Source organism: Aquarana catesbeiana, linkage group LG12, assembly GCF_042186555.1.
Source record: "Aquarana catesbeiana isolate 2022-GZ linkage group LG12, ASM4218655v1, whole genome shotgun sequence".
Classification (NCBI taxonomy): domain Eukaryota; kingdom Metazoa; phylum Chordata; class Amphibia; order Anura; family Ranidae; genus Aquarana; species Aquarana catesbeiana.
Genome location: NC_133335.1, coordinates 64,964,843 through 64,976,695, shown reverse-complemented (window position 1 = coordinate 64,976,695; position 11,853 = coordinate 64,964,843). Strand labels below are relative to the sequence as shown.

General features: G+C 38.0%; 1 protein-coding gene across 1 annotated transcript; it reads right to left on the bottom strand.

Annotated features, from left to right (window-relative positions):
- Positions 1 to 2,337: 2,337 nt before the first annotated feature.
- On the bottom strand, positions 2,338 to 6,863 carry LOC141114341 (keratin, type I cytoskeletal 10-like). Its single transcript, XM_073607960.1, has 8 exons — positions 6,342 to 6,863; positions 6,006 to 6,088; positions 5,747 to 5,903; positions 5,423 to 5,581; positions 5,206 to 5,331; positions 4,260 to 4,477; positions 4,072 to 4,109; positions 2,338 to 2,618 (listed from the first exon to the last, which is right to left on the bottom strand). Exons 1-7 carry the CDS (start codon positions 6,780 to 6,782, stop codon positions 4,082 to 4,084), a joined length of 1,212 nt encoding a protein of 403 aa, XP_073464061.1. The 5' UTR covers positions 6,783 to 6,863; the 3' UTR covers positions 2,338 to 2,618; positions 4,072 to 4,081.
- Between the last annotated feature and the right edge of the window lie 4,990 nt (positions 6,864 to 11,853).

Genomic DNA, 11,853 nt, shown 5'->3' with positions numbered 1-11,853 from the left:
CTTGTTCTGGTCCAGGATTAGCTGCTGAATGCTGCACTACTAGACATGTTATATATGTGCATAATACATTTATATATGACATGATGTAATGATCTGAATTTGTGTCCATAGAATCCAATCAGAAAATGGCTTACGTTTAGGATAGGGTTGCCACCTGTCCGGGATTCACCCGGACAGTTTGGGTTTGGAATCTTGCGTCCGGGTGTCAGACTGCATGAAACCCAGACACCTTATTCAGATTGGACTATGGCTTCCCAGCAGGGTTACTGTCTGCAGCTGTCTAAGCTGAGAGTGTGTGTTACACTCTCTTTCATGCTGCCCAAAGCCTGCACTAACAATACTAACAATTCCCCCACCCCCCGCCCCCCACACTGACGGGAGAGGAGAGAGGGCTTGATCTGCACCTCTTCCTCCTGGCCCTACCCCTCTGTGTCTGCCCACACTCCTTAGAAAAGGAAAGTGCAGGCTGGAAATTTGAAGTCCAGCAGCCTCAGATACATCTGGATGAGAGGTGCTGACTGCCAAGGGGTGATTCCATCTCTGTCTGTGACTGAAGTCTCCCCCTTCTATCTCCTGCCTTTGAGTGAGTACAACTAAGGTAAATTAGGGTTCTCAGAGCACCCCTTACTTTAGAGTTCCTCTTTACACCAGAGGCCACAGGTGTTCCCCCTTCAATGAGAGTCCTCTCCGTACATCAGAGTTCTCAGTGTTCCCCCTTAGATCAGGGTTTCCAGAGCATCCCTTATGTTAGAGACCCCAGAGTTCTCCCTTAAATCAGAGTCTGCAAAGTCCCTCCTTACAGTGAAAGGGAACTCTGTGAGTTCAGATGTAAAGGGGGAACTCTGGACTCTGATGTAAAGGGTTACTCTTCTTATTAACTTCATATGATTAGAAATGTTATTTATTAGCAAAATATATGTATAGTTTATACTAAAAAACACAATTTCTGTGCGCTGTTAAAGTGTTCGGGTTTGGACCTACAGTGTGCCACCAAAAACAGTTTTTTTACCTGTTTCCTATCCCTCCCCTTTTCATTTTTTGTACGTCACTCATGCTTGTCCTAAGCTACAAAATAAGGCAAGGGTGCATGAAGTCAGTTCGTACTATGTTCCTTTTCAGAGTTGAAATGCGATGCGAGTCATATTTTAATAAAAAAATATGTACGTTTTGTTATAGACCTGAAACCTATGTTTTACCAAGAGTTTAACTTTTTTTATAGGAAGAACCAGTAAGGCACCTCATAGCCCCCTTGTGAAGGAAGGAAGAGCTTTCTGTCCCTGAAAACTCTCTGAATTGGATTGTTACTTGTTAACAACCCTTAAAGTGGATGTAAACCCAATGTCATCCTTTCTAAACTACTGCCATAGGGGTTATCTATAAGGATATACATGCCTCCTGCATGTATCTTTACCTGTCAAATGTCTCTCCTCTGTCTGTTATGAGACCCGAAAAACTGCAGATTCTGTGGGCGGGTCTGTTGTCTGGAGCTCGGTGGGTGGAGTCGTGATGTCAGTAGACTCCCCGCCCACCTCTACACTCCCCTTGTCAATATGCATTTTCTTCTGTCTCCTTTCTAACACTGAACTTCTGCTATGATCTCTAAGATCCAGTGGGGGAGGGAATTAAATATAATGCCTGTGTCTTAGGCTGTCACTCACAGCAAGGGGGAGTATTTGACAAAGTTTTTGTCAGTTTGTCAAGATTTTTCTCACTGAACAATAAAAGAGGATTGCTCAGAGATGGATTAACTCTGTGTGGCAAGACTGGGCTCAAATGATAGGAAATCTTATACTCTAAAGTATGATATAAAAAAAAAATAAAAAATTTCGGGTTTACATCCACTTTAAAGCAAACCCCTTTTACTTAGAGCTCATGTGATGTTAAAGGTAAATTGCGAACATAGTAATAAAATCATTTGCCATGGTTTAGAACTTGGCATCCTGGTCCTATCCTTTCAGTCACTGACCTGAAACAGGAACACAGAACAGAAGATCGGGCTTTAAGGCCTCACTGGCTACATGCTTATTCCAGGTCCATGATTCAGATCAGTGAAATCAGGGTTGGGATTACAGAGTTAGAGCCTGTATATTTGAAAGAAAACACACTCCTATATTTGGTGTGTATAGTAACCACACAAGAAGAGAAATGGAAATTTAATACGTGGCACTATTACTGTATATGCAATACATTGTAAATGAAGGTGTTTTTAAACAGATGAGATTTAAAGCTAATTTATTACCAGAAATAACCAAGTGTCTAAACTACTTTTTGCTTCTAACTAGATGTTTCTTACCAGTTAGATAACATTTATCCCAAATCACGCATATTTAGAGACACTTTTTGCATCAGAAAAAAAAGCTTTATTTAATCAGATATCAGAACAGAAGATAGAAGCACCTCATATTATATTAAGCAATATCAGAATTGAAGAAACAGAACTCTAGGTTAGCTCCATGAGAACATCAGAAAAGGTTCCGGAGACTGTAGGCGTAAATGATACAGGAGGGCTTCTTGATACCAATCAGACCTTCTCCTCGCTTTCCCTAACTTGCTTGGACATTGTTTTCCATCAATGAATTCCTCAACATAGGTTTTTATTTTTCTAACTTTGTGTGGCTCTGAAAGGAAAGCATTTGCATTAGTTACTGAAAGTTTTCAGTTACAGAATGTGCTAAAGTATGTGTAACATGGTTAAGGTGTATGCTTTCTATACACATAGTGAGTGTGACACAGTGGGTCTTTCTCTTGTATTATTCTTGAGTTGGTTCTCGTGTTGTGTAGGTTACTGAGCACAAATTTTCTAGTGTGTATGGATGTGGCCCAGGATGGATTTCTACATAGTCACTTTAGACTATGGCCTAGGGCTGCAAGGGGCGCATATAAAATGATCCAGACTCCTTGCCTACCACTGGTTCCTCTTTATTACTACCCTTGCATAGCTTAAACATTTTTTCATAGCCAGTATACTGGTTACATTGTTACATAGTTAGTCTGGTTGAAAAAAGACACAAGTCCATCTAGTTTAACCAATACAATTCAATGGTTACAAATCTGGATCTGTATTCATAGAACCCAACTACTAGAAGAACAAGTGGACCATTTTTCCTTCTTTTATAATCATCAGCTAAGCTCTACTGACATAGCATAAGTAAATGGTCTTTTTCAGCCTCTCCATCCTCATTCCTACCTTGTGCAGCAATGAAGTTTGAAATTGTTAGTATGATGTTACTCAACTGAGGTGGAGGGTGTGTGGTAGATGGCAGTTGTTGTAGGGGACAATAAGTATACATCCAGTCCTGGATGAGAGACATGAGTCTCAATCTAAACTACTCTCTAATGTGCAGCATAATATGTTGGTCATAGGATGCAATGTGTGTTATAATTTTGTATGCACTTTGCTAATATAACTATTTACTTTGGACATACAAGACCCAGCAACAGGGTCATTTATTTGATTCACCCATCTTCCCAATGCTGTCATATAGGGGTGAAGAGACAGTCCTCAGTCCTGTTTATGCTCCAACAAGTCAGTGTGGAGCTAACATGGGATTTTTTTCCTTGTTTCCAATGTAGTGGTGGAGGAGAGAGAAAAAGGTGAGTTCATGCTTCTGGGGTGGGGTATCAAATGACCGTGTAAGATGATGTTCATTTAAAAAAGTTCTGCCCCTTTTTCATGTGGCTACTGTGGTAAAAATAATTGTTATTTGTACTAACAAAGACAGCATGCAGTTTGCTTAACATTCAGAACTACTTTACAGAACACCAATCCAGAGCAAGGAGGAATAGTTTCATGTTTCCTAAGCTAAAGAGTCTTCTGACTCCTCAACATCCTATGCAGCCCCTTCTCTTATGCTTTTCTTGCTGGGTTAAGCCACAAATGTCCAGAGGTAGCCAAAAGTCAGACACAAAATGAAGGGAAAAAGTAAGTCTTTACAAAGTTCCGTAACTAAAAATATATTATCTAACATGTGAGCAGTTATTAATAATGACTGTTAATCCACCAGAACATATTTTCAGAATGATTCACTTTTACTAAAGTCTATCAAGAGAACAATACTTTAATCTGCTTACCTTTAGCAACCTAAATGTGCTGAGGGGGTTTGACTGAGCTATAATAAAGAATGAAAATAGGAATATAATTTTTAGACCGATTTCTCAGTTTGCCAAGGGTCGTTATTACCATATACTGATAGAGTTAAGTATAAATACAAATAATATTTACAGTATAGGTAACAATATCTTAACAAAACTTTTCTTACATGGGTTGTCCATCAAGTAAGCAGCGGTAGGTTTCAATTTCTCTCTCCAGTCTAGTCTTGATGTCAAGAAGTTGATCATACTCTAAGCCTTGTCTCTCCATATCTGTCCTTACTTCACATAACTGTTCCTCCAAAGAGCTTATTTTTGCCTGGATTTGCCGAAGTTGCATGCAGTAGTTACCTTCTGTTTCAGCCAAGGAGCTTTCCAGTGTTCTTTTCTAAAGAAAGAGACCATTCAATGTGCATCTAGTCCTTAATATATATAATTAGATAGATCAGTATTGCCAGACTTACACTTATATTGTTTGGATGATAGCTTACTATTTACTTTGCTTAAAGCACATGCAAACCCGAACACCAAGATCTCATAAGTGTTAACATAATTTCAAAAGTAATTTCCCATTTCCCCAAAAAACCCGCACGGAACAATGATGTGCAGCTGCTGATGGAGTGCATGTATGTGGACTGTAAGGAGGCTGCAGGAGATCAACAGTCCTAATATGCTATATTTTGTATTTACAAAAATTGCATTTATTTGATACACGAAATGCTCTAGAAAACTAAATGTCATTCATGTGGGGTTTACATGTACTTTAACCTGTTGGTGGTGATTGCAACTTAGATACAGCAATATTCAACTGGAACCCAATCATTTTGGACCAAAAGACATAACATAACACAAACTTCGAAGCAACACTATTAAAAAGGTTGAATACATCTGGTTTAGACTATGGGTATTTACATATACAGAGGAAAGCATTGAAAATATTTTTTTTAAAAACAAAAACATATAAATAAAGGTAAATGCCATTATATGAAATACAAAAATCCCTCCTAACAAACAAAACTTTTTTCTAGATTTTTCTAGGTAACCACATCTATAGCAAATACTAATTGAAGATAAAGCATGGTAATAATAGAAACACTATAAGTATTTTAGCCTTACCGTTGCAAGCGCAGCTTGTAGTTCAATCTCTAGAGCTTGTACAGATCTCTTCAGATCAATAATTTCATTTCTACTAGATTGGACCTGCTCAGCACCAGATGAAATTTCCTGTTTGAGGGCTCGACTCTGAAACACAACCATCAAAGAGTTTGGAAACAGAACTGAAAATAGTTTAGTCTACATTTATAATGGCAGTAATTTGGCTTCCTTTTTTTACCGCTTCAAGGAATTGAGCTTCAGCCTCCCTTCTGTTCTTATCTGCTAAATATTCATAGTCAGATCTCATATCATTCAGGATTTTGGTGAGGTCATTTCCCGGAGCAGCATTCATCTCCACAAAAAGTTGTCCTGTGACTCCTTGGTAGCTCTTCATTTCCTGAAACAAAAAAATAAAAAAGATATAGTTGAAGTGTCCGGAAGGGCTAGGTGACTTTTTCGATTCACAAGAAAGACTAAAACTTCTAGCACAGTGTATGAAACAATAGTACATGTAAAATGACAGAGTGTAGTAAAAGACATTGTGAGGATTACTTTATGATACCTCTTCATGGTTCTTCTTGAGACACACAATCTCCTCCGTCAAGCTTTCAATCTGAGACTCAAGGTCACATTTAGCCAAGCTGAGGTCATCTAGCACTTTGCGCAGGCCATTAATATCAGCTTCAACATTTTGACGGAGACAGAGCTCATTTTCAAACCTGCAGGGCAGAAAATGTGATAATCCATGTGCAAAGTAAACAATACAGAACACCGATTTATTAACTATCTAAAAAAAAATACATTTTTGATCAGAAACTTACTTGAGCTTAAAATCATCGGCTGCCAAACGGGCATTGTCAATTTGGAGGACAACCCTTGCATTATCCACAGTGGCTACCTGAATCTATACAAAATGACAAATGTTTCTAATCAAACATGTTTAGATAATGTGATTTAATGAATTAACTTTGTAATGCATTGTTTCTTTTTCCAAGGAAAATATTTCATCTGCTTGCATATTGAATACATGAAGGCAAAAACTGAAAACATTTCCATAAAGTACCTTTAATAAATAAATAAATAAATACAGTCATTCTCCATTTTTGTTTTTATCTTTCATGTATAGTTACCACCATAATTTTTTTTTAAGTCAATACCTGCTTTTTGAGATCTTCTATGGTTTGGTAATATTTGCAGTAGTCCTTCACTTGCTTGTTATCATTGCTGTGCTGTTCATACCAAGCCTTAATTTTGCATTCAAGGTTACTGTTGGCGTCCTCTAAATCTTGCACTTTTTGCATGTATGAAGCCAAGCGGTCATTAAGATTTTGCATGGTTTCCTTCTCACTTCCAATGAGGAGGCCATCTCCACCAAACATTGTACCACCAAAGCCACCACCAATGGATCCTGCACTAAAGCCACCAACAGCTCCTCCATTCAAGCTCCCAACACCAAAAACACCACAACTTTGGTTGGCACCAAAGCTTCCTGCACCACATGTAGCTCCAGAACTTCCAAGAAAGGAGCAAATGGCTGTTCCATAATTTCCAGCTCCGACAGAGCGTCTTGAGGAAGCAGATGTTTTTGAGTAAAACATATTCTAGGTATGATAGCCCTCAAAGTAGCTAGATGAAAGAGATAGCAAGCTTAATCTCTGTTAAAATCATTTGCCTTTATATACAATATCTTGTGGGTGGTTCATTTTCCTACAACTCCCAAACCCATGTCTGGCTCTCAAATTCTTGATGAAAGGTTAATTGAAAGATAAAGTTAGTGTGTTCATATTTTTTTCTTTAATCTTTTAAATCCAGACAATTAATTTATGTTTTGAATCTCTTTACCCTCCCAGAGTTATTTTCATAGATGAAAATTAAGTGTAAATTGGCAAGCCTAATCACAGCTAGAGATTGCATGACTGATTCTTGAGAAACAATACCTCAAATGTTGATCACTACCGTAGGAATGTCAAATGGGTATAAGAAGTTTTGTGGGATTGAAAACACTTCATAATTAGTTTACACTTTTTTTACATGTACACAACAGCAACCTATAGAAACATAAAATAGTGATGGCAGAAAAAGACCAAGTGGTCCCTTGAGTCTGTCACTTTTTTTTAACCATTTTATCTAAGTACAGATCTATGCTTGTCCTAAGCATGTTTATATTCACTTACTGTTGACTGACTTACTACTTTCAAGCATCTTTGTTTCAGTAAAATAATACCTTTTAAGGTTAGTTTTGAACTTTTTAGGTTAAGTTAATGTCCCAGTGTTTTTGATTGTAGCTTAACCGCTTCAGCCCCGGACGTTGCACCCAAACAAAATTGACGTTCTTTTTTTCAAACAAATAGTGCTTTCTTTTGGTGGTATTTGATTATCTCTGCGGTTTTTATTTTTTGCGCTATAAACAAAAAAAGAGCGTCAATTTTGAAAAAAAACGTAATATTTTTTACTTTTTGCTATAATAATTATCCCCGAAAAATATATGAAAAAGCTATTTTTTTTCTCAGTTTAGGCCGATATGTATTCTTCTACATATTTTTGTTAAAAAAAATTGCAAAAAGCATATATTGATTGGTTTGCACAAAAGTTATAACGTCTACAATGTAAGGGATAGTTTTAAGGCATTTTTATTATTAATTTTTTTTTATTAGTAATGGCGGCGATCTGCGATTTTTATCGGGACTGCGACATTATGGCGGACACATCGGACATTTTTTACACTATTTTGGGACCATTGTCATTTATACAGCGATCAGTGCTATAAAAATGCATTGATTACTGTGTAAATGACACTGGCAGTGAAGGCGTTAACCACTAGGGGGCGATGAAGGAGTTAAGTGAGTGATTCTAACTGTGGGGGGAGGGGCTTCAACACACCCAACAGTGATCACTGCTCTTGATGACAGAGAGCGGTGATCTCTGTCCTGTCACTAGGCAGAACGAGGAAATGCGTTGTTTACAAAAGCATCTCCCCATTCTACCTTTCCGTGACATGATCGCGGGCACCCGGTGGACATCGAGTCTGCGGGATCCACTGTCATGGTCACGGAGAGTGCGACACGCGCGTGTGCCGCCGCAGCACCGCTGGCAGCATGCGCCCGCAGCACCACTGGCAGCGTGCGCCCGCAGCACCGCTTCTTAAAGGGGACCTACCTGTGCCAACCAGTGCCATTCTGCCAACATAAACCGGCGTGCGCTGGTCGGCAAGCGGTTAAAGTGTTTGTTACCCTAAAAAAAAAATTTAAAAATAGATCCTGTTCCCATAAAGCACATTGCTTGTTCTGTGTTATTTAGCCCCTGTATAACCTAAAAAACCTGGCTGATCCTGCCTGGTTCTGCCCTCAACACAGTTTATCATGGCTTCTGAGCCCTGACACCGTAGTCAGTTTACGTGCCTCCGTCATCCGCAGCTCTCCTCTCTGCTCTCCCCCATTCTCTCCCCCCTCCCCTCCCTGCCTGTCAGTTCGAGACACTGTCTGCTCCTCTGCTCCTGCTGCTATAAAAAAACTGTATTATATTTATACCATCACAACTATTATATATCGCTATGTGTCCCAGTGCCTGTGCTATATAAAAACTATTAATATGTGTGTTGAGTGCGCTATTCTATTTGCAATACACCACTCCGTTTAGCATTGTGTACACACTAACATTCTAAACGCATAATATATATCTTAATTAATTAATATTTCCATAGACATCAGTATATAGAACAGCGTAACACAAAATTCTAAATGTTCCAGCATACGGAAAAAACCCACATTCATGTGTATATAAATTTTAACATGTGAGTTTCGCAAAAACAAACAAAAATAAAAATATTGAAAAATATCACAAAAAATTATCACAAAAAATGATATAGTGTCCAAAAGTCCATGTGCAAAGTGAAATGTGCAATAAATTCAAAGGTTACTGTGCAGCCTTCCTTCAAGTTTACAACATTCAATATCCGTGATTCATCGTGACATAATCACCACTTCCGTGACAAACCACCACCATATGGATTGGCCACTCACCAGATGTTTAATGAACAATGCGCCTTCGGTTCATTAATAGGGATAACCACTCCACCTGGTTAATATATGTGCTGTCCCCCATGCGCTACATATGAGCCCTAGTTTTCCTCATAGAAAATATATAAACAGCGAATATTGCGCAATAAGTTTAAAAAGCTGTTTATTTTAGCCAAATAAAAGAATACAAACTCACATTTAAAAGTGCCCTCGAGCCGGCACTAAGCTGTTCCAGCAATTAAGGATGGGTGTAAAGATGGCGTGGTTACCGGTGTGCGATATGAACTTCATCCGCACTCGGCTTGCGCTTCACCCATCGCTCTCGTCCAGACCGGACGTAACGTAATCACGTGACCAAAAAATCACCCAGCAGCCTCTACGCGTTTCACATCATAGTGTGCGTCATCAGGAAGATTCACAAAAATTAGATACAATGAGGCCACTGGGGTTGAACGTGGAACTTGGCGTCAATTGCTATTTAGAGGATTATTAAGTATATTTCTGTATTTTTTATTTATTTTTTTGTGTTTTTTTCTGTATTTTTATTCTTATTTTTATTTTTATTTGTATTTTTATTTTCTTAATTTTATTTTTATTTTCCATTTTTATTTTTATTTTTATTTTTACATTTTTTTATTTTTATCTTTATTTTTATTATTTTTATTTTTTATTTTTATTTTTATTTCTATTTTTATTTTTCATTTATTCTCATTTATTTTTCAAATTTCTCCAAGGTTTTCAAGTACATATATTTTTTTTTAGTTTTTTGCCGTCTCATATTTCAATTATGGACTAAATGCTTTATTTTGGTTTTAATTTTGAAGTAGGTCTAATCTAAAGTTTTGATAATTAAATTTTGAATTCAATTATATTATCTAGGGAGTTGTAAAAGCTTCTCCAGCAGCTTTAGATGGGCAAGCCTCGGTGAAAGAAAGGAATGTAATTATATCTTAGTATAATCACAGCTTAACTGGAAAGAGAACAACTGGGTAAATAACCACAGTTAAAATGGCGGCGTAACTATTTCCGGGGGGATGTAAGTAAAACATATTGAACTGAGTGTGGGCATAGGCCTTTAGTCAAAATGGCGGTTACACAACTTCCGGTAAAATAGAATATAAATAGGGTGACACACCAATCACAAAGCAGCTTCCTGATGACACACACTATGATGTGAAACGCGTAGAGGCTGCTGGGTGATTTTTTGGTCACGTGATTACGTTACGTCCGGTCTGGACGAGAGCGATGGGTGAAGCGCAAGCCGAGTGCGGATGAAGTTCATATCGCACATCGGTAACCACGCCATCTTTACACCCATCCTTAATTGCTGGAACAGCTTAGTGCCGGCTCGAGGGCACTTTTAAATGTGAGTTTGTATTCTTTTATTTGGCTAAAATAAACAGCTTTTTAAACTTATTGCGCAATATTCGCTGTTTATATATTTTCTATGAGGAAAACTAAGGCTCATATGTAGCGCATGGGGGACAGCACATATATGAACCAGGTGGTGTGGTTATCCCTATTAATGAAGCGAAGGCGCATTGTTCATTAAACATCTGGTGAGTGGCCAATCCATATGGTGGTGGTTTGTCACGGAAGTGGTGATTATGTCGCGATGAATCACGGATAATAAATGTTGTAAACTTGAAAGAAGGCTGCACAGTAACCTTTGAATTTATTGCACATTGCACTTTGCACATGGACTTTTGGACACTATATAATTTTTTGTGATAATTTTTTGTGATATTTTTCAATATTTTTATTTTTGTTTATTTTTGCGAAACTCACATGTTAAAATTTATATACACATGAATGTGGGTTTTTTTCCGTATGCTGGAACATTTTGAATTTTGTGTTACGCTGTTCTATATACTGATGTCTATGGAAATATTATTTAATTAAGGTATATATTATGCGTTCAGAATGTTTGTGTGCACACAATGCTAAACGGAGTGGTGTATTGCAAATAGAGTAGCGCACTCAACACTCATATTAATCCTTTTTTCACCGAATGTTTTTTTTTTAATGCAGCAACTCAAATTTTAAGGGAAATATTATTGTTTAGTACACAGTTTTTTGCGCCGGTGACACATATACGTTCATTTTTTATATAAAAACTATGCCAAATTCTATGTCTCCCAGTGCTTATGTGACTGCTCGTCTCTCTGCTTCTCTCCTCTCCTCCTCTCCGGCTGACATCAGTGGGAGTTCTCAGTCTCTCCCACCATAGCTGTCAGCCGGGGAGAGTAGAGAGCCAAGGAGTCACATGAGCACCAGGAGATGCTCTGAGATAAGGTAGAAATCTGCATTGTTTTTATATAGTACAGGCACCGGGACACATAGTGTTATATAACAGATGGGATGGTATAAATATATTATAGTGGCTTTACAACCACTTCAATATTGAAGAGACTGGTCTCCTGAGCCTTATTCACATTCAAAGCTTTCAGCTGTGAAACCCCCTTTTCCTTCTTTCCTCAACAATGTACAGTATGTATTATCCCTCAGACCATTTTTGTTGCCCTTCTCTGGACTCTTTCTTTCTATCTATATCTTTTTGTAAGTGAGGTCTCTAGAACTGGACACAGTGATTCAAATGAGGTCTAACTAAAGTACTATATATACCGTCCTGCTAGTGATCCCCCCAGTGAAG